At 41.5% G+C, this 23,366-nt stretch overlaps 1 protein-coding gene and 1 long non-coding RNA gene across 3 annotated transcripts; one reads left to right on the top strand and one right to left on the bottom strand.

The window, feature by feature from the left end:
• Positions 1-511: 511 nt before the first annotated feature.
• Positions 512-11,280, top strand: LOC118420830 (feline leukemia virus subgroup C receptor-related protein 1-like). Of its 2 annotated transcripts, XM_035827865.1 has the most exons (10): positions 512-812; positions 998-1,230; positions 2,860-3,001; positions 3,500-3,640; positions 4,695-4,762; positions 6,514-6,617; positions 7,192-7,302; positions 8,111-8,216; positions 9,385-9,496; positions 10,039-11,280. In XM_035827865.1, exons 1-10 carry the CDS (start codon positions 698-700, stop codon positions 10,116-10,118), a joined length of 1,212 nt encoding a protein of 403 aa, XP_035683758.1. In that variant the 5' UTR covers positions 512-697; the 3' UTR covers positions 10,119-11,280. The 2 variants fall into 2 exon arrangements, with proteins under 2 accessions (XP_035683758.1, XP_035683751.1); XM_035827858.1 differs by having other exon boundaries at positions 673-1,230.
• Positions 11,281-12,587: 1,307 nt separating this feature from the next.
• On the bottom strand, positions 12,588-18,024 carry LOC118420838. The gene is made up of 3 exons (XR_004831791.1): positions 17,850-18,024; positions 15,057-15,194; positions 12,588-12,833 (listed from the first exon to the last, which is right to left on the bottom strand). It is a non-coding gene; the product is annotated as an uncharacterized LOC118420838 (long non-coding RNA).
• Positions 18,025-23,366: the final 5,342 nt, after the last annotated feature.

Here is a 23,366-nt window from a genome sequence, read left to right as displayed (position 1 = left end):
TATATAGCAAAATAGATCAAATAAAATCAACAATGTTTTGTATCAAACAATCATCGGTGAAACACTTTATTTTCGTGGCTGTTTCTTGGTTCCTGAACATTCCTCTTCCCCATAGGGAAAGGGAAAAGTATTGTTATAACTTATACTCTGTATAAAAAAAATGCTTGCAAAGATCCCAAAGAGTGATACAGTGATGATGAAGCTCGTCTTGTCCCTGGGGGCAAAATACTTGACTATCCCAATCAGGTAGTTCGGAAGTTACTTAAAACGATTAACTTTAACTTTAACGTTAGTATACAATGCGCAGTACTTTATCAAACAAAAAACTAACAAACAAAAATATACACACAAAAAAAGAGAAATGTTTCAAACCGGACAGCTACTCGGTAATATTTCTGCATTCATAACCCAGTCACTGCCATAAATGTTTTCGATGCAGAATATTCCTGAAATGCGAAGGTTCCAATCAATAGTCGGTACACTTTCAACGAGATCCGCAAGATGACGCTGTTGCACTGTATCGGTGAACGGGTCAAAGGTCTCTAGAACGAAAATGGAGGTATGACAAGCGGGCGGCATGGGTTTCTCGTGTATAACTCGAAAAATTACGCGACCATGGCTACAAACGACCTCAGATCAACGTGATAAAGTATAGCCGAGATATAGTTTGAATCTACGGCATTGGTTGTTGATATGCATGCCACAGAAAGCTCAGTTCCTGACGGTAGTGAACGCCGGTTACTGCAAGCGGAAGACTCAGAAAACGAACACAACATGGAGCAACCAAAACCGTACAAGGTTTATACGCGAAGGTGGGTCATCTTGGGGATTTTCTGTCTCTGCTCGATGAGCAACGCCTTCCAGTGGATCCAATACGGCATCATCAGCAACATCATCGTGCAATACTACAACACGTCCCCGTTCGTGGTCAACTGGTTTTCCATTCTGTACATGCTGTGCTATATCCCATTGATTTTCCCTGCAACGTGGTTGTTAGACGCTAGGGGGCTCCGCTTCGTGACTATCCTGGGATCGGGAATGAATGCAGTAGGGGCGTGTCTGAAACTGGCCAGTATGGGGAGGAACCTGATTGGTGTTGCCATGGCAGCGCAGACGATAAGCGCGAGCGCACAGGTGTTCATCCTGGGCATCCCCGCTCACCTGGCGGCCGTGTGGTTCGGCCCGCGGGAGGTTTCCACGGCAACGGCCATCGGTGTCTTCGGAAATCAGGTAAACAGAAAGATAACAGTATTTTGTCCAAGTTTTCGTTTGAGAACTCATTGAAAATCTGAATACTGCACGTGTTATTATTTAAAATTTTGTTTTTTTTCCAGTGCACACGAACATGACCGATGAGTCCCGAACACTTATGAAGATATCGTCACTTGATCAAATCTATTTCGATTTGCGAATGAGCGAATCAGCTTCAATAAGTTAAGAAGCCTCACGCGTTCGAAAATTACCGACAGGAAGCTGTTAGTGGCTTGATCTTCTTGATCCTGTGCTGATTTATTGCGGGACGTATTAAATCAAAGGGGTCCGTTTGCGGCATGTTTGTGCGTCCTTTTATACAGTGAAAGTACGAAATAATGATACAAAAGTGAAGTAAATGTCAATATTGTACCATCAGGAATATTTCCAATTTTAGTATACTAAAAATTGCTCTGGGTGCCATATCATTTTTGTTGTAGACAGCAAACACACTGAAATTATTTCATCAGGATGATACAACATATGATATATGGATTTTCTACCTACACAACCAGAGCTTGTCTTCATAAGACAGTCAGCTGTAATAGTGGGGTTCAAGTAGCACCAAACGACCATACCAAACGGTTGTCAGCCTTTTGTAGCGTAGAGGTTTGCATTGCTGGGTTTGTGATCTGGTGGCCTGGATTTGGCGCGAGAGTCAGGATATTGTTTCTTTCTGTTTCTACTCCTTTCCACACAGGAATCGAACCCGGGCCTTGACAAAGAACTAGAGGGGCAAGAAACCAGAAAGAAAACATTTACTAACTTTCGGGATTTGAACCCACGCCAAACCTGGGCAGCCAGATCACAAACCCAACGCGCAAACCACAACGCCAAAAGCACAGAGCTATTGGTGTGGTCAGTTTGGCAGTGCTTGAACCCCACTGTTACACAACAAACTTACTAGTAGCCACGTTTGGGGTTGTGTCAGATGCTCTGATTAAGAAGAAGATGTCTGATAGAAATCAAGACATAGACGACTTGCACACTTCCCATAATTCACAGTGCCAGGGATACGGATGTAGTGACCCGTGAGGTCATCGGGGGAAACCAACTAACAGCTACAGTGGTTACGTCTGGCTACTTTATACTTCTGACCACAAAACTTGTAAAATTCTCAGCTATAATGATAGTAGTACTATATTTGTCGTACAACTCATTAGTTTATATGCTTTGCTGCCGTCGTACTGAAGGTTTTAGCTGGTGTCACCCTGGTTTCCCACCCTGGGCAACGGTGGTAACATCCATATCCGTAACCGTGGCGCTGTGAATTTTAAAACCAGGGTGACACCAGCTAAAACCTTTAGTACGACGGCGGCAAAGTATATAAACTAATGAGTTGTACGACAAATATAGTACTACTATTAAAAGAGCTGAGAATTTTACAAGTTTTGTGGTCAGAAGTATAAAGTAGCCAGACGTAACCACTGTAGCTGTCAGTTGGTTTCCCCCGATGACCTCACGGGTCACTACATCCGTATCCCTGGCACTGTGAATTATGGGAAGTGTGCAAGTCGTCTATAAGCAGTTGAGAGACATAACTGGTTGTGTATAACTTCTATATCCTATCATTTATGAGTACCCTACTATTCTTCCCCTCTATCCCAGCTGGGTATAGCTATTGGGTTCCTCCTGCCTCCAGTGCTGGTGCCGGTGACTGAGGACCAAGAGGCAGTGCAGCGAGGCCTCAGTACCATGTTCTACGGTACTGCAGCAGTCAGCATCTGTCTGTTCCTACTCATACTATTTGGTAAGTAGGAATAGTATGTGGTCTGAGATCTCTAAACAATATCAGGCTTTAAGCTAGGATTTTATTATAGGCAAGTTGCGGTAAGTGACTATTGTATAAAGGAGGTTGGGGGGCATCTGCCTTTCATGGTGCAGAGTTTTTGATGATTTTAAGTTAAAATTCTTAGGTATCCTAAGAATTGTTGTTCTAAGGTATCCTAAGAGGAAAAAATACTGTTATAGAGGTCACAGTAGAAGACTGTGACCACGGATGACCTGGTAGCATCCCTGGTCAATCAGCATTTCATGTTTGTTACAGGATTTTGTCCCCAATGTAAGGGCGTCCACTGCGTCAAATTTCTTATTATTCTAAGAAAAGTGCGTCCAGATGACGCCTTGACGCGTGCCTGGCTAAAAGCCTGAACAATATGTTTGTAAACTTTCTTTCTTTCTGGTTATGTACTTATGATGTTCAACTATCTGCACTCACTCACCTATAAACTCAAACTTTAAAATGTAGTTTTCCAGAACGAGCCTCCGATCCCGCCGAGCCCCGCCCAGGCCGCCATCAAGCTGTCCCAGTCAGACGACCAATCGTACCTCAGCTCTGTTCGTACACTGCTGTCCAATGGCTCCTTTCTGCTGCTTGTAATTACTTACGGTAAAATTCATTTCTATCAAATAGTCTTTTTGTATGAGTAAAAACTGATTTGTAACATTTTCCAAGAATTTCCTTTTTCGTTCACGTTTAATATGCACCTGTCTGCTTTGCTTCACAATACACAAACTTGAAAAAACATGACAATAGTCTAGGAAAACTAAGTACTGTCTAGTGCATGCTTCCATGTTCTGGTCTTAAGTACTGTATTACTGTTGTATGACTTGTATTTTTCTCAGGGTTCTTTAATTTTCACAATGTATGACATGTAGTTACTGTATATGTTGAAATGTTTGTGGTGGTTTTATCTTATCAGCTTTTGCTGTAGCCTCTTCAACATTTCATCTGAGTGAGGTGAGAACTGCCATGTAAAGTGCCTTACCCAAGGACACAAGATTGGTATAGCATGTCATCTCACCTCACCTCACCTATCCCTTGACCTCCTAGTGGGGCATTGGACCACCATGACATACAGGGTTCTCCCCAGAGAGTGGAATAAGGGAGGCCCTCCACTATACTCTCAGCCAGCTCCACTATACTATTTTTCAAATTTAGTGTGTTTCTTCCCTATTTTCTTTGTTAGTTTTGCTAAGATTAATGACAATTCACAGATTTTTGTACCAAGTGGCATCACTTTTCCAGTCAGCATTGTCTGCAAAAACTTGTGAATGAGCAATGATCAAAACAATAGTAGTTTTGCCACTTCACAACAAAGGAATAACAACAGTATATTATACTTGTAGTATTTGACACCCTCTGTCATTGCAAAATGAACCCATTTTCATGAAAGTGCAGCGTGTTGGTGCGGGTTATTTTTGCCAGCCCCTCCACTATACTAAATTAAGTCTAAAAAAATCTGGGGAGAACCCTGACATATATCAACAGATAGGAGCATATCAGCAGATTCAAACCCAAGACGTCTGGGTTCTGGGCCAAGCACACTGCCTTTTATTACACAACCCCACCAAATCGAACCCCCACAAACTTAAAGGCATTCATACTGTACTTTCAAGTTGGCTGAATGGTATATATTCATTTTAGTTGTGTTTGTCCACAGGAATCAATGCAGGATGTTTCTATAGCCTGTCAACGTTACTGAATCAGATCATTCTGCACTACTTCCCTGTAAGTATTAAACAGTACCTGAAACCTGCATGCCATCTCACTCCTTTCCATGTACATGCATGGTGGTCATGTTAGTTCACCTTTTTTTTCTGTGGGGTGACCTATATCTGTTGTCTCTGAAAATGGTATTTAGGGATATCAAGTCAACTTCAAAGTACTGACACTCTTTTACTATAGTATCTGAATGTATGTTGGTTAACATGGACATGTTACTAGTCTGGCTTTTAGCTAGGATTTTATAATAGGGGGGTCCAAATTTCTTGGTGAGTCGTGGTAGGGGGGGTCCGAGGGCATCCACCTTCCATTGTGCAGAGTTTTCAAAAATTTTCAATTAAAATAGTACTAGTGCACTCTATATATCCTTAGGGGCAAAATTACTGCCATAGAGGTCACAGTGAAGGACTGTGACGTAGGCATCTAGTGCGTCTAATTTCTTGATATTTTAAGAAGATCGTGTCTAAATGATTCCTGGACACATGCCTGGCTAAAAGCTTGTTACTAGTATATAATTATACAGTTTTCCAGCATTACAGTTTCAAGGGTAACTAGTTCAGCCTCTGTCTAGATTACACAATTTACGGAACCTTGGTACTGATAGACTTGCATTTTTTTTACCATATAATTTTCTAATATTCAGCATAATAAAGATAATAAAACTGTTCTTTATTTCTTTGATGTACAAACATATATTAAAATGTGATCAAAAGTTGCTCAAAATTACGGTGTATTCCAAACACAGTGCGAGGGCGGTAGGTCCCCAGGCTGCCATGCCAGGTTGTTTTTTCCGATTTTTGAAACCCGCTTTACGTATGCACCCGACTTCCGCATCCGTCCGGTTGACATGAAAAGTTTAAAAAGTGCCTCAGCGCAAATGGAGACAATATAGCCTGGATACCATACCCCAGTGGTATCCAGGCTAGACACAATACGAATGACTAATGTTGCAAAACCTGATCCAGCCTTCCAGGACCCGGTAGCGAGTACCCCTTCTTTGCGATGTTTCTGTCTGCAAGTCTCAACTTCAAATTATTAATACAAAATAAGGCAAGGAGTTTTATTCAACGTGGGGTACCTCTGACAGTCTTGGCTACATTTTGTTGGCGTGTCTTTACTCTCAACACTGTACTGGATCTGATGTGGCCTTTGAGATATGACAATCACCCCCAGCCGCGCGCCGAACAACATCACGCAGCGCGGTGAAATCTTTGGTTCACAAGATCATCTTCTGGGCGGGACCCAATTAATTATCAGAAACACGCTAATTGCTTTTTAAGTATCCATTGTTCTAAACAACTGATACTCTCGGAGGGGAGTCCCAACCTTGGGTGTGAAGAAGAGATCTCTTTAAGTTCCCCATTGCTCCTGGAGGAGTTCTCTTATTCTGGGAACAGATCTCTTTCAGGTCTCTACAAGGCTTGTCCTTTGTGCTGAGTGCTCTCCTGTCCGATCGAGCACTCAAAGAGATTTATCGCTCTACTAGTGTTGGCAAGCTATTTTTTTTTGTCTAACCTTCCAGAATGTAACTGTTAATGTAAGTGAGTGGCTTTTCAAGGTTTACAAAGAAAATGAAGAGACAGGTTTGATGATTCAGTAATTGATCTGCAATACCAGTAGCCGAGTGGGTAGAGTGTTTGCCTTGCATTCTGTAGGTCGCGTGAGTTTGATCCCAGGCCGAGTCATACCAAAGACTTTTAAAATGGTACAAGTTGCTTTCCTAACTCTAACCATATTTTGTGTTCTGTTCTCCACAGGATGCAGAGGTGGACACTGGCTGGGTGGGCTTAACCATTGTGTTTGCAGGGATGGTAGGGTCTGTTTTATGTGGACTGTGGCTGGATCGTACCAAGACATTCAAGTATGCAGGCAAACATTTTTACCCCTTTGACACTCTGTAGAAAATTAAAATTGACATCATTGAACCTTCTGTGAATTAAGGAGGAACAAATCAGCACTTTCTTCTTTCTTTCAAAAATTAAGTTTATTCTTCAGCATCTTGTTGTGTTTTTTTTTTTTTTTTCAAAAATTACCATCCATATTATGTTACAATTTTAAACCATAGATCCGTACCCAAAATAAAGCGCTTACCAACAAGCTTTCAATCAGTCCTCTGATCCTTATTAAATTGAAATGAACCAAAGCCTAAGTCACACATCCGGACCAGAAGTGTGACGTCAGCAAAGGGTCAAAGGTGCTTGGCAGTCGGTGTCGGCCCCCGTCTCGGTTGAGGGAAGGTTGGTGGGCTCTGATGTAAATAGCCTCTTTCACTCCCCTGAGAAAGTAATAAGGATCAGAGGACTGATCGAAAGCTTGTTGGTAAGCACTTTATTTTGTGTACGGATATACGTTCTAAAACTGGAACATTTAAATGTTGACTACCGTCACAGATGAACTTACATTCTACCATCCACATTGTTCCATGTTGACCCCAGGATCACCACCTTGGTTGTGTACCTCCTGACCTTTGCGGGCATGATGACCTTCACCTTCACCCTTGACCTTGGCAGGATGTGGGTGGTCTTCCTGGTGGCTGGCTTCCTCGGGTAATCTTAACGCTTATGTCCATGTCCATGTCCTCTACTGATTATGCATAATGTATCTTGCAAAGAAAAAGACACATCGGTCACCACATACTGTCAGATATTTGCAGAAGAAATTGTTTATCTACTTTTTAAGAAAGTGTGGTTTGTCCTTAGTGCTGAATTACCATCAACACACACTGAGAAGTTCTTGTGTTTTGAAATACTCAATTTCCTTTTCAAATCAAATTGTAAATTTTCAATTTGCAACAAAAATCTACAATTCTATTTCTTACCGTGTAGAGCTATGCTCAAATGCCTAGCGGTATCACCCCTGTCTCCTATCAGCCATACGGTGATTTAAACAGCATTCACCCGGATGGGAGACCTAGCGCATCACCGTCTTATACTCTGCCAAACAAGGGTATGACACCTCGCAGGGATAAACAAGTCCACTAGCCCTATTGTCCAGGACAAGTGAAAGTGCTGTTCGGGCAAGTGCATGTCCTACCCCACTTGTCCGATCGGGCAAGTAAGATTTTTCCATTGATTTTAGTGCAATTTTGATATACTTGTTACTTTTTACAGTCATGGCATCAAGCAAATGCATATACTAGTAACAGTGACATTTGAATTTTGGGCAAGTGAAAAATTGGTTCGGGCAAGTACATTTTTTATGTGCTTGCCCGATAGGACAAGTGGATTTTAGAAAACTTGTTCAACCTTGCCTCGTAAGGGGCGGTATTACCCAATGCAAGGGGCCTATGCATGTACACATACATACACATACATACATAGAAACAAAGTTCATGACCTGTTTCTGTACTTGCAGGTTCTTTATGACGGGGTACTTGCCTCTGGGATTTGAGTTTGCTGCAGAGATCACCTACCCAGAACCAGAGGGAACATCCTCGGGGCTGCTTAATGCTTCAGCACAGGTGAGACAAGTATTCACACCTGAACATAGTCCTCTTCGCTTCACAACCTTCTTTTGATTCTTCCTTAGACGTTTTGGCGACTATCTCATAGTATCTGTCGTCTTCCTCAGTTTTACAAAATGAAACAAAACATTTGTGTGCGATATGAACTAGACAGTGCAATCCGAGCTTAACCTATTGTATTGTGACGTAATTACTTGACATGGAATGTTCTCAAATGTGATAAGTTAATCATCCTTGCCACTTTGTGACAAAGTGGCAAGGATGCGGTCCCAAACATGGCTAAGTTTATACCCCCTTCGTCTCTATTCATAACTGCTGCAGACTTTCTGATCCAGATGGCTTCCTTGACCCAACCTGTGTATTTGTTGTCCTCTCTGTCTAAGTATTCACACCTGTCAGATCAAAAGTCAAAGTCCTTCCCGCGCCTGATGGTGCATAGGGTGGCGCCCATCTCCGTTTCAGTAGCCCTGAGCCACACAACTTTGTGCAGTCACTACAGCAGGGGGCTAGTCAACTGGTAGTAATGTGTGTTTAACTCCTATACTCTTTCCCGAATGCTGAGTTCTAAGCAGAGAAAGCAGCATGTACCATGTTTAAGGTCTTTGGTATGACTCGGCCGGGATCGAACTCACAACCTACCGAATGCTAGGTGAACACCTGTCAGATACCTGTAGAATTAACAGGTGTATTGTAATTAGTAACCATCACCCTTAATTTAAACTATGGTCTGATTGACACATTCCAAGTCAACTTAGACTATTTTACCAGGGCCAGCTGTTTGTGGAAATGAAAATTAGAAATGCATACATAAGAATATATACAAATATTGCCCACAGCAATTCTTTTTATGTCTTGTGTTAGTTTGTTTTTTGTTTTTTTGTCGTACTTTTCATTCCCCAAAACTGGCCAGGCGAGGTCCCAGTTTGGATATTGGACATATATATAGCCCTTATTGGTGTTGATTTGGAGTTGACACCTTGGATTTACAAGAAAATGTGACTTGATTGGGTATTGAGCATCTGTAATATCTATTACATACAAAGTCCTACATTGAATCCGCTAAGTTGATACCAAAAACACAGCCAATGACGCTTCTTTTCATAATGTGGTCTTATTCTACCTGCTGCAACTATGAGAGTTGATGTTACTGTCTATTTTTCTGCAGGCTTTCGGCATAGCCTTTACCCTGGGTATGGGTGTGTTGGTGGACCATGAGAACATCAGGGTGTCTCTTCTTGTCTTATCAGGGAGTCTTCTACTGGGTACAGTTCTAACAGGTGGGAAAACATGTTGGTTTGTTTCCGAAAATAATTTCATCAGGTTGGTAGATCATAGGACATAAAAGTTTTCTCTTAAGCAACCAGTTTATCTCACCTGCTGACGTTTCGATGTCTGTCAGACATCTTCCTTATAGCTTCTAACTGGAGTTCTGCTTCTCGCCGCTATATGTTGTGTTGTTGTAGCGTACAACTTTTACCTCAAGGCCACTCCAAGTGTTAAGTATGGAGAATAACATTTGTGTGTGTATTAGGGGTGGGTACCGGTAAAAACAATTCCAGTCCAGGACCGATTCAGGTCCAGAGGATCAGGTCTAAGTCCAGACGTGAACCTGGACCTTATTGCCCATGAAATCTTGTAAATAGGCATTAAAAATTTGTCAAAACAATGTTCCATTTTGCCAATTGAAAAAGGAATCTGTTTGGTGTAGTATCCAACTCCCACTGCCTGTTTTAAACCCTATATTCATGTAAACAATGCTAAGTTGACTATAGAAATTTCTATAAGCTCTAGAAGTCAATCCTTACTGTTTTTCCAACAGTGTTGATCAAGTCGGACCTCAGAAGACAAGCAGCTGGCCACGCGGCGACCATGCTAGCTGACGGGCCAACCAATATGTAACAAAAACCTACAAACAACGGAATTCTATATATGCAATCTGGTACATTTTGTATTATCAGGGTTCAAAATACTGGATGCATAGAACCCAAAACTCAGGTGATTTGTGCCGAATGTTTGACAGTGGGTGCACCAGTGTAGATATCTGTGTAGAGTTTTTACCATGATTTACTCTTATATATATATATATATATATAATATTATATAGTATATACACTAGTATATATATATGCAGCTGTTCTTGACATTTACAAATGTGTTTGAATGTAGGTGTTCTAAATATAGGTGTAATATTTTCAAAATATCCAAACTTGAAACCATGGTCGGACGTCAACATAATATATCCCATTTTTAAGAACATGTAGGTTACCCTGCAAGTAAAGGTGAACTAGTGTTAAAACCTATGTGTGTTGCTTGTTTGAATTTTGAATTCAGGTATAGAATTTGGGTATGTCAAAATTTTTCAAACCCTGAAACAGTGTTGTTACTGTGGCTGACACTCTGATTTTAAATTATTTCATATTCTGTACCCAATCTTTTGTGTATCTGAATATCTAGGTTAGTTGCATGAGTGCAATTTTTCTATTCCTAAAATTTCTTTCATATTTTTTATGGTTGGTTGTAGAGCCAACAGCTCAAAATAATGCTAGTGAAGGATCAAAGTACATTAGAAGCCTAACAGTTGAAAAGGGAGTACATGGGGACTTTGGAGTTACTCCATGGCACTGTGAAGGGTCACACAGGGCTTTCAACATTACATCTCAAAGAATGGTAGTTATTATTAGTAGTACTAGTATCCAATGTTTGTACCGCTGTGGGGGTCCCCAAAACACGGGTGGGCAGCAGTCAGCTAGTCTTCCTCGAGTGGCTCTGCTCAGTGGTTTCACACTGACGAGGCCGCACATATTGATGTACATCCTTCCGTGATGTTCTTGGTCTACTATGACCCCAGGCCCTGTTGCCTGGTAACTGTACTTTAGAGATGGTGTTGATGAAGCCACTGGCCCATTCGATGTGTCCATACCACCAATCAAAAGTAAGCGTACCCATAGTTTAGACAGATCCTAAAGGACAGTTTCCTATTTCATAAAAAGTGTAATATCATGAGTCTTGGCATTAACGTCTTCCATACATAGAAGGGCACACGTAGGTTTATAGAATTATGTATCCTTTTGTAGAAAATGATGTGCAATAACGTGTAGAAGTGCAATATACATGTCATCCCGACCTGTTTTGTCTGAATTGTGAACTTATTATGCAAGTGATGTCACTTAGCATCAATGATATGGTGTTTTGGGCTCAAAGCCCAGAGGTCCTGGGTTCTAGTCCCCAGATATGCTCTGCCGCTTTGCCCAAGAGAAAGGCATGTTAGCTAATTTCCTCACTTTGCTCAGGTGAAAATTAGTACCTAGCTTCGGTTAGGGACATCCCCCGATAAATAGAGGTCCTGTGTTCGAGGAAAGCTACACCTAGAGCATTAAAGAACCCACCACACTTATCAAAAAGAGTTTGGATTCTTTCCGGTGTGGTTGGATCAATGAAATCTGCAGCCTGTACTCCTCAATACAAACCTTGTATAGATTAAAACAAACATAAAGCACACTGAGGCTGCTCATTAAGCAACTTATTAGCTTCCAGAACAAGGTCACAATCCGAAAATGTAACGTTCAGTTTTTAATACACCGCACAGAGTTTCCATGATGACATAAGCACTATATTTTATATAAATCACTATCGATATGAAAAAAAAGGCGTGCCTGACCATACATTGCAATACAGCATTAACAGTGGAAAAGTTTGTAAGCTTTAAGGATATGTTTCCATGACAATCACGTATTTGTTCGCTATGTTTACCCCTATTGTATATTGATTGAAAACAGTTGCATTATTTTAAGTATCAACGTCAAGAGTGATAGAGAGCGTGCAATAAAAACTCTTAACTGGCAAATCGTTCTGTTTCCTGACTAATTGAGTACTATTACATGTGACCACTTTGGGTTATACTAACATGTAGCTATGATATCCATATTTTTGCTTTGCGCATACAGTTGTCTTCCTGGTCGCTTATGTCACCTCACCTCACCTTACCAGTGACATGAAATTACAACAATTCCCTATTACAAGTAATCATCATAAGTATTATTCAATAGACCTAGACGTTTGCACAAAATCTACACCAGTCAGATGTTTGTTAACATAGGATTTTACAAACATATTTCTAGTTGTTGATTCCTTCATCCAAGTAGTTATTCTAAAGCTGATTTCTGTCGATGACGTCATATTCTCAAGAGAACGTTTTTGCGGGTCGCCTTGCATGACAGGTTCCGAACCGGCTGTTGTGTTCACTATGACGTCAGATTCGATGTTCAATTATTTAGGTCTATACTTCATAAAAACGTCTATGTTCATCGAATACTACCGTTACTGCCTTGTGTGGCCAGTTAGCCTATGGCAGTATTGTGAATAACCAAGGAGGTTTTAGCCTCCTTGATATAGCTAACAGCTGACTAAAAAATGTTGTATTTTGGGGACATAAGCACTTTAAACATTAGGAAAGCTTCTATCGCGATTACACTGTCTGGTGATTCTAACATTTTACAAAGACTTGGATACTGGAACGTATGTTGTGGTTTGGCCGCAGGTAGCATCTATACTGGTATGGCCTCATCCGGAAGAGCATTCAGATCTTTCCTCCTGCAAAACCAGCGCCCCGCACCTCTGTGATAAAACAATGATAAGCCTCTATCAAAAACACAAACGTTTAGGGACCGTACGGCATTTAGCGAGGGGGGAGGGCCGGTCGCCAGGGGGGGGAGGGCCAAGCAAAAAAATATTTTGCCGGGGGGAGGGCCTAGCAATTTTTTTTTTACTTGGGGGGAGGGCCAAGCAAAAAAAATAGCTTGGTCTGCCAGCAAAATATTTCCCTTAAAATTCAACAAACGGCGTTTCAGAGGATCAAGATTTCAAAATTTTTCTGGACCTCTGCAAGGGATCGCCCGAGGTTGGCGCTCGGGATACAGTGAAAATGCGAAAGGGAGGGGGCGGGGCTTATGCATGACGCCCTCGAAAACCTTCTTCACGCACAGAAATGTTATTTAACTCTAGATTAGTCTGCCAGCAAAATTTACCCCTGTCTTATTGCCCTCAAAATGTAAGAAATGGCGTTTCAGAGCTCGAGGGTAAATATTTGCAAATTTCCCTGGATCCCTTTTGACGTGACCGGCCTCGCGCCTTTGATGACCGACATCGTGATAATGTGTTTGGGGGGGATTTAATTTTGTATTTCTAAATTGAAATGCTATTAAAGTTAGCTTTGTTTGTCAGCAAAATATCTCCTCAAACTGAAGGAAATAGCTTTTAAGAGGGTCAAGATTTCAAAATTTCCCCGGACCTACCTTGCGATTCTTCGTGCCTTTGGCGCCAGACATGGTGTTCGGAACGTCGTTCTCAAAAACTTGAAACCCTCGTATTTTTTTTCATAGAAATGTCATTCAACCAGCAAATTTTCCCATAAAAAAAGCAATGCAGGAAATCGTGGCAAAAAAGCGTGGCATTTCTAAAAGATCTCCTGCAAGTCTGCGTTCTCACGCCCGCCGGCGGCTAGAGAGAGGCGACCGGTCTACTCCGCCGTGGGAAAATCAGCGCCACGCGTCGGCGCCCCCCTCTCCACTACAGTTTTGGTTAGTCGAATCGTGCTGTCGTTTTGGTTTTCATTTTTCCCCCGATTTACCGTAAGTTATTACCACCACAGAACCAAGAAAAAGTCCAAAATATATGTAAATTGAAAATAGTTTCCGTCAAGCCGCTCAGGCCCGCGAGCTTGCAATACGTAAATTTAGGGGGAGGGGCGCGCGCCGCTTCGTGGCGCAAATCTACTAGAAATCCAGATACAAATGCTTTTTAGGTGTTGTTTTAATATCAAAATAATGAAATGGCTTCTATAAAGCAAATATTTATGCCTCTATGAAGCAGATATTTATCCCTCTATTAAGCAGATATTTTGAGCCATTCTGTTTTCCTTTTTTTACTAGGGGTGAGAGATCTGCTTCGCGATGAAAATCAAGTATGACGCAAAGCACATTTCCAAATGGGAGCGCAGTGTTTTATTGGCGTCTTGAATATTTTTTCAAAGTTGATAGGAGGGGGGAGGGCCAAGCAAAAATATTTTTACTTGGGGGGAGGGCCTAGCAAAAAAATTTTTACTTGGGGGGAGGGCCTATCAAAAAATTTTTGACCCGACCCTCTGGCGACCGGCCCTCCCCCCTCACTAAACGCCGTACGGTCCCTTAGGTATAATAGATAGACACCGAAAGCCAATCTATCGTAGAGGTACTGACTATCATGGTTACGAATACAAGTAGAGAGTATGTTTGTTGTTTGTATATTGTAAAGATATAACCTTCGCTCCTACAGATTTTCAACAAGCTAACGCAAACGCAAGTTTTACCATGTGTAACGTTATATTCAGTTAGCTTGATTAAAAAGCACCAATCAAAATGAAGATTTATTTTTTGATTGTGGAATGTATTGAATGAGTCGTTGTATTCAGATAATTTATCATAACGTTATAACGTTAAATGGTAATACTTCACGTAGCCAAATTTTACTCTGTACTGTAACGCTAGTTCACCTTTATGCGCAGGCCAGGGTGACCTATATCCGTTGTTTTAAAAGACAGGATATTTAGGAATATCAGGTCGACAGTTTCAAACTGCATGATTCGACAAATACAATTTCAAACCACAGTTTGTCGACTTGGTATCCCTAACGTTAAATACCACGATTTAAAAACAAACAACGGATATAGGTCACCCCACAAATAAAGGTGAACTAGCGTTAAATTTACTCGAGGTTGTAAGAGGATTTGACGAAGTGAAAACAATTTAACTGAGGCTTGCTCAAAGTTTTGCAGATGGAGTATCATGGAGAAAAAAATCGTACCTTAGCAAGTAACCACGTTGTCATCGCTGTCGTAGAAGACTGCAGTACAGCTGTCACAGTCGTCAGCCTTGCAGGTAGCGCCGGGGTTCGCGGCACAAGTGGCAGAATCACACGGGTCTGGGTCACAACACTGGGTGTCTGCATGGAAAAAAACAGGGCAAAAAAGAATTGTGCTCAATCGCAATGGCTTATCATATACACTAAGCATTTTTCTTTCAAAGTTTTAAGCAACATCACCTCCTGCAGTTGCAAAAAGGCAGCTAGGGGGCCCAGTCTACACGACTTTCGACCACTCAAAGATCATGACCATAGCATGTCCAGAATACGAGATGTAGAAACAGAAAGTTCTGCTGTAGCATTATAACAAGCCGCAAGGGGACTTACAATCTTATCATTTTGAGGTTTCATCAAAGCGTAACGTTACCCACGTAACAAATTACAATCCATCCAAGCACTCTTGAGTTATCGTGGTCATAGGCGGACAGACAGACACACCAAGGATGCCTAAGCATAAACTTCTTTGAAAGTTTAGTAGCAAACCAATTATTACAATTGCAATGCCCCACCCAGCTCTGACTAAACGTAGCAATACTAAACAAATATAAATGCAAGATATCGCACGTCATTGCAGTCATTCTCTCATCGGTCGAACAGCTAATTACCATGCTGCCATTGGTTGAACTGCTAATTGTGATTGACAGCCAGGATCATGAGAAGATGACTCATACACAGATGTTTTCGCACGTAACAGATAGCCTGCAGGTGAGTTAGGCCTTGGTGTGTCATAATTAGTACGAGGTTAACGACCTACAACAAAGACTCGCTCATTGACTCAAAGGGTAGGACACAGGAAGTCTGGACTATAAAGAGGACCCAAATCACATCAACCTTCAATGGAAATATCTTTAATATCAAGTTTGGATAAAGAAAAGTAATTAAAAAATAATAAGAAAATGAAAACAAACAAAATTCGATGGTAGATCATGGTAACGTTACAACGAGGGCAGTCGGACCAGTTTTAGCCACGGCACTAGTATCTGTCACTACATTTAATACAAGGCCGCCCAGACATTTATACAATCTCCCGACCACTCAAGGAATTTCAAGAACATTTTGAAAAATTCGGCTGACACAACCGACCTCTAACCAACATCGCACGACCAACAACCGACCACAGACGACTCCCAACTATGGTCTGGTAGAGGTTGGCGGAGTTCTGGAAGCCACGGTCGGCTTAGACCCCGTTCACACTCAAAAAAATGAAGCGGCTTCAACGTGGAAGCCGCTTGAACGTGCAAGCCGCTTCAAAAAAATTACGTTCACACTCATTTCAGACAATCCGATTAATCGCACACAATTCCGTACCTGGACTTCAGGTACTTTTTTACAACATTGTTTGTAGGTTTTCTCAAACCCACTCTTAGTAGTCTTATATCATGATCCAGAGAGAAAGCTGTTCAAAGATATGCTTTTTTGTGATTTTTTTTAGCATGCTGTGTTTCCTCTCTCTTCGCGTGATAAAAAAAGCTTTGTTTGGTTCCCATTCCACTTGCCTTGACCCTACAGCGATTTTTTTTCTTTCCAGACATTATCATTGGGCACAAAAATCTGTAAGGTGAGCAAACCTGTCAGTGTGGCGTGTGTTCCTGCTCCCGATACCTGGATATATAACCTCCAACAGGGGGCAAATCGGAAATTTGCATAGAATCTATCCCGCGTTGCGTTCACAGTCGCGATTTCAGCCAAGCGGCTTGTTCACAAGTGTCTCAAACTATCTTCCAGGGATGGATTGCAAACGAGCCGGATCGGTGAAAATCCAAGCCGCTTGGAGCGTTCACACTCAAGAAAACGATCCGGATCAAGCGGCTTCGACGTTGAAGCCGCTTCATTTTTTTGAGTGTGAACGGGGTCATAGTGTTACTTGTAAGTATCTGATAAAACCGACCACCCAGAACAGAATGATGCAAAGGTCTGTTAAAACGTTTGCGCATATAGAAGTCCATGTGAGTACATTTCAATGGTGTTTGTGAGGAATGAATATATGTTTTTCACTTCGACTGTGCAGTCTAGTTATCGAATCTTTTTCGGTCGCAAACTTTAAAGTTAACGAATCAAATATGTAAATGTTGAACTCATACGGATTTGAGGAACTTTTAAAAGATTCGTTCACACGTGTGCGCATATTCTTGTTCGTACACTATTTTACATTGGGTTAAGTGTCCGACGGCACAGTAAAATTCAACAGTAAAGAACACGATTTGTTCCCGCAAGCTTACTTTAAACAAAAAAAAAACAACTAAATACGGAACTCGTTATACCCCCCTCACATTAGGCGCGATTCCATCGGACGACGAGTCTGCGAGCTCTAAATTACGAGGAGGCATGACCCTGACGGGAAGGGGGGAACTCTGTCATTTCTTCGTCGGCATCAGGGTCATACCTCCTTGTAAATTACAGCTCGCAGACTCGTCGTCCGATGGAATCGCGCCTAATGTGAGGGGGGTATAAGGACTTTAATTTACGCACTAGTGTGGCCTCTCTTAGACCTTCACACTTGTGCGTATAATTATCAAGTCCGTATGAGTTGCGTTTTCACACAATTTGGGCTTACTTGGTAAAGATTGAGCCCGAAGAAGTACATTTTTCGCCCAGACAACCAACCTTCATAATGGTGGGTCCAAGGAGGTTAAAGAGGTTGATTCTTTAACCTCCTTGGTGGGTCAAAGTAAAAAGAAACTTCTTCACCGCAAACTCCACCGAAGTGTAACGGTAACATCACGTTGTTGAGCTTACCTGGAGCTTCTGTTGGTTGTGGGGGACAGCTGAGAGCCTCCCCGACCAGGAGCACGATAACAAATGTGAGCAGGAGAGTCTTCATCTTTGCAGGGCAGACAGGCTGGGATACCAGAGCGTAAATGGCTAATGCTGTCACAGTCACGCAGTTATAGACCGACCGAGACCGACTCAAACTGGTCATTACAATTAGCAGTTGATGGCACATCAATTAGTTGTTCGACCAATGAGAGAGTGATTGCAAGTGACAATGCCACACATTTGCATATTTTGGGGTGCGCGGGGCTATGACGTATGAGGTCGGCCGTAAGAATTCAAAGTTGCAGAACGGGTTACGTCACACGAGTGGAAGAGTCCAATACAAGGTCACAATCAAGGGGATTCTGCCACCAAAATAGTGTCATAATTTGCAGACGCTATTTCATGTATTTGAAGTCTCGCGAATTTGAGTTCTTTTATAGGGTAATATGTTTATCCCCCCCCCCCAAAAAAAGAACAATAATTTTATTCAGGGACAAACCGGTTGAAGTTATACTATTAACTACATGTACCTGTTTTATCATAAGAATGTTTCTACAACAGAAGAGTTGTATCTAGAATTCAAAGTTAACAGCTTTTTGAATTGAGATTTGAAACAATCACTGTTTGTTTTGTTTTGTTTGATGTTTTGATCAGACATAGAAGAAATCGGACAAACATAGGGAGTTTTAGATTTGTTCTATGGAATACACCCCTCCCCAAAAATAGGTTCATTCAAGGACAAGTAGATGTTTACTGCAAGTCATACTGAAAGAATGTGAGTTATTGCGTAATTTACCAATTATCTTCGATGTGTCATACTTTCATGAATGGGGGGATGGGAGGCCCATTGTACTTCAGGGTATTCTTGGTATAGGTAGGGTAACCGTATAATTATGAGGTCGAGAGGTCACGATTCGAAGGACACTGTGATCGTGGGAAAGGAAAGCCGCCGGGCAATCCCTGGTCCATTGAAATGTGCACAAAACAAATCACAGAAAGACAGTGCCGATAACTCACCTTTCTGACGTTACTGGCATACAAACTTACCCTTATATGGAAGCACATCTTAGGCCATACCAATTTAATTTCTTGGTTCACGGATTCGCTCGCTCCTATTTTTTGGAAAAAAATAAAAATAAAAATAAAAATTACCACTTGGCAAATTTTCACCATTAATGAAACCATTCACCAACTTTCTGGTGTAGCAAATTGGCCTTTATATTATAAGCTCCTTAAAGTGTGGATACGGGTGCTGTTACTGTACAATAATAGTGTTTTTGTACTTTTTTCAAGCTGAAAACTTTTTTTCTTTATGTTTTGGATTAGTTGTTACCTTTACCCCAACCATTTTACAATCTTTATTTTTATTTTTATTTTGCCCTCTCGCTCCATATTTTTTATGAAAAAATCCGTGAACCAAGAAATTAAATTGGTGTGGCCTAATTTCCAGAAAAATACCCCAAAACTCTCCCATCCCCTCAAAAGTAACAGATAACCACCAACTGAAGGGGCCCTTGCGCAACCAGGATCATCTCTCCTGGTAACAACAATTAACTCAGCTTTTCGACTATAAACTACCAGAATCTTTAACATACATTCGCATAATTCCACCAGGTGTCATTATACCGCCACATAAAAAAAAAAACGTTGTTATACCCCCCTCACATTAGGCGCGATTCGGTCGGACGACGAGTCTGCGAGCTCTAAATTACGAGGAGGCATGACCCTGACGGGAAGGGGGAAACTCTGCCATTTCTTCGTCGGCATCAGGGTCATGCCTCCTCGTAAATTAGAGCTCGCAGACTCGTCGTCCGATCGAATCGCGCCTAATGCGAGGGGGGTATTATAGAGGCCTTCTCAGGATTGCCTTCAACACCTAAATATCTGAATTGTATTACATTTAACATATTTGACATTCGGTGTTCAAGACAATCTTGGGAAGACCTCTATACTAAAGTTTTTTGAGGTGGCGGTATAATGACACTTGGTGGAATTATGATAGTCGATGTTGATTATGAAAGTGGTCAGGAAGGTGAAGTATATGATTGAACATGGTATACTAGTGAACGAAAATTCCCTATTGACTTTATGGACGTCATTTCGAAGGCTTCATTTGCGACTCAAAATACTTTTTCAGCCAATTGTACTATCACAAGTGGCTGCCGCACAAATTGACTTGCACAAAACATGTTTATACACAACACAGACCTAACTTTAGATAAAAATGGCTACTTTTTTAAAAATCGCTGATTATGTCCATTTCAAGTCGTAAGAGGGTTAGCAATGGACTGGTTGGGAATCAGTCTGGAGTGATTCGGCAGTCTGCGGCTAGAGGTCGGGATGGTTGGTAATAGGTTAGTTAGCATTCGGGACACAGTCGGGAGTAAGTCATTTACTGGTCGGGAGATGGTATATATAATAGTAACTGCACGCCTAAATAATAGACATTCTACGACATTAGATCTGTTTTTTGATACTTCTTCCCATTTATGGCACGTAAAGTTATAAGGTGTTCAACTTGCAGCTACTTTGTGCAATTTACAACATGATCGCAAACTAATTTCGCGGGGATTTGATTTTGCGGTAGCGTGAAAAAGGACTTTTCGCGGTGGTTTTAAGTTCGCGGTAGCACCATGCACTGTGGTGTCTTAAGGCCCCCTCTCACTTGACGTGCGGCACGCTTGCGGCATTGCTGCGTTCGGAAGAGGCTCAACGAATTTCAGAGATAAAGAACGAATTTTCTTACTTGTTGTGTATTTTGTGGTCTTCTATGTCACACTTTTACGTATTGCGCAATATCTGAATTATAACAAATCGGAGAAAATAACAAAACAGTACCGCAGTGAACGAACGCAGCAACGCCGCAAGCGTGCCGCACGTCAAGTGAGAGGGGGCCTTTACTGCCACGGAAACACCGTTCGCGGTGGTTTTAAGTTCGCGGTGAAGCGGCCACCGCGAAAATCGCGAACATTTAACCACCGCGAAAGTTTCTTCATTTACGGTATCTTTTTTTTTGCAATGTACGGCATGTTTTTGTTTATTTTGTTCATTTTGATACAGCATGAGCACGCGGATGTTACCTATATATGAAACCAAGTCAGTTACAGTATGTATTTCGAAATGTAGTCGAAATTCAAATATTACTCAATGCCGCCTGTCCAATATTCAAATCGTTTGAAATTCCCATAATAATCGTAATAATATGTATCTATAAAACAACCATGCCACGTGTGTATAGTTATGAACACCAGAATGGAGAAACATACAAGCTTAAGAGAAAGCTAAAAACATACATATTGATGTGTTGATTATATGGTCTTACAAAAGATCAATTAACAACAGGGCCAGTAGCGTAATGGATAACGCGTCTGACTTCGGATCAGAAGATTGCAGGCTCGAATCCTGGCAGACTCGGAGATAAAGGTTTTATTTTTTAAAGCAACATCTTGGTCATTTTTGACGCCGCTAAAGCTAAGGGTACAACCCGCCATACGTGAAAATACGTGCTGTCTACGTACCAAAACGTGGGCAATCTTTTGGGATCCGTAAGTGGTATTAAAGTACCACCTCCGTACGAACTCGTAGGGAATCCGACAAATTTTGGAGCACGCAGACATGCCGTAGAACCTTACGTGCAGGCAAAACTTTGTGTTGTCGTGTCGACGTACTCCCTCCCTGCTCATGCCAGTCGTTCCCCACGTATTCAGAAATACCTGGCGGACGTGGCTTCCCCCAAAAAACGTGCGGAGAAATTGCACGTACGGTGGGTTGTGCCCTTAGATTTAGGACAATACTGGATCGGTGTTTGAAGCCGAATCGAACTGCCCAATCTTACTACCTTTCTGTACATATCGACTCTAAATATAAGCAGACAAAAGTACATGTCACATCGTATCATAAATACAAACTGTGATTACGTTTGCCATAATATAACGTTAACACAAACCTAATCTTCGTATCCCTGGTTTGTGTTTGCATCTGTATTTTCATTAATCATTTCTGTTTCCGTGTGTTATTTATTTCATTTGAAATGCAATAAAAGCGCAAATGTGAAGACAATGGTAATATCAAGTTGGAGAGAATGTACAGTTGTACTTAGCAATTTACTATTTCTTTAAAGTTATCAATTCATAACGTTGTATGTTAAATCACATGTTAAATCTTTCTCTCTCGGAGAAACTACTCCTCGGCTATAGTTAACACATATGGCGTGCTAGCTGCATACGTATATCTAGCCAATTTGTACTATTTTTCCAGCGCCCCGTGGAGCCTGGTAGAGGCTACCATGGACCATCCAGCACCCGAGTCTCCTCTATTGCAAGTTTTATGTGTACTGTCTGCAAGTGGTTTTCTCAAGCACCCAACTCCCTACCTACGTGGTTTCCCAAGACCGGAATTTTCTTCGAGGCATGACCCCCTGACCCCTTAATTATACGTTTAAGACACCCTATCCATTTAAAGAAGACACTGAGGACCTCACATTCTTTAAGTATGACACACCAAAAAACAATTCAAGGATGTCGCGTGGTGTCCTTGGCGCATTGCGTAAGGGCTTACAGGATCCTTACAGTCTTTCAAACACGTGTGACATCATGTAACTTTGGCTGTTTAGTTTGACCTTAAGTAAACCTATTTTGTTGGGGTGCCGTGGCATTCAAAGACATAAAAACAAGTGGTTGTTTCAAATCTCAGTTTAGATAGCTGACATGATTTGAAGTACTGAAAATGGCCAATTGATTGATTGATTGATTGATTGATTGATTGATTAGAATAATGCACTGAAAGTTAAGTACATATTAAAAGGTGGAAGATATTTGATTTCTGAATTTGCTTTTGCATCTCAATCAATTTACACACACAACACACAAAAGCGCCCTCTTGCTGCTTACCCAGAAATCGCAGTTGGCTGTGACGTCAGTCCAGTTGTGGTCTCCCTTGAGGTTAAGGTGGAATCACACCTGCGTATATATTTAAGTCCGCATGAGGCGCGCATGTATTTGCCTACACCAGGCCCCACGGGTCGTTGGAAAAATGATAGAAATTGGATAAACATAAACAGGTAACACGTCAGACGAATTAGCTGGGCCGCTAACCATACTTCTCGGTCAGCTAACTCATCTGGCATGTTATGTATCTATATTTGTCCAATTCGTACTATTTTTCCCGCGACCTGTGGACCCTGGTAGAGACTAAGAGCGTCATACGCACCTCAAACGGACTTCAATATATACGCATGTGTGACCCCACCTTTAATTCCATTACTTTATATCAATTTTTGACAATTTGAAAGTGTATGGACCCGGGTTCGGACCCGAGTCGAAACGTCTGCACCATGACCCCATATCACGGCAATAGACATGACTGTGCGGGCACATTGTAGATGATACGTACTATATACGTATACTAAAAGGCTACGATCATTTTGTAAGGCAACTATTTACAAGACGAAGGGAGATAAGCGGCGCAACGGAGTATGAAAACTTGTGTTAACGTCGG

Source organism: Branchiostoma floridae, chromosome 1, assembly GCF_000003815.2.
Source record: "Branchiostoma floridae strain S238N-H82 chromosome 1, Bfl_VNyyK, whole genome shotgun sequence".
Classification (NCBI taxonomy): Eukaryota; Metazoa; Chordata; class Leptocardii; order Amphioxiformes; family Branchiostomatidae; genus Branchiostoma; species Branchiostoma floridae.
Note: the sequence above shows the minus strand (reverse complement) of the source record. Positions and strands in the feature narration are given on the sequence as shown.

What these genes read in the sequence shown, in the direction of transcription:
- LOC118420830 (XM_035827858.1), top strand. Translation starts at nt 694, where the DNA reads ATGCATGCCACAGAAAGCTCAGTTCCTGACGGTAGTGAACGCCGGTTA. An exon ending in GCTGCTTGTAATTACTTACG is followed by an intron (nt 3,641 to 4,694) that starts GTAAAATTCATT and finishes GTTTGTCCACAG; the next exon opens with GAATCAATGCAGGATGTTTC. An exon ending in ACTGGGTACAGTTCTAACAG is followed by an intron (nt 9,497 to 10,038) that starts GTGGGAAAACAT and finishes TTTTTCCAACAG; the next exon opens with TGTTGATCAAGTCGGACCTC.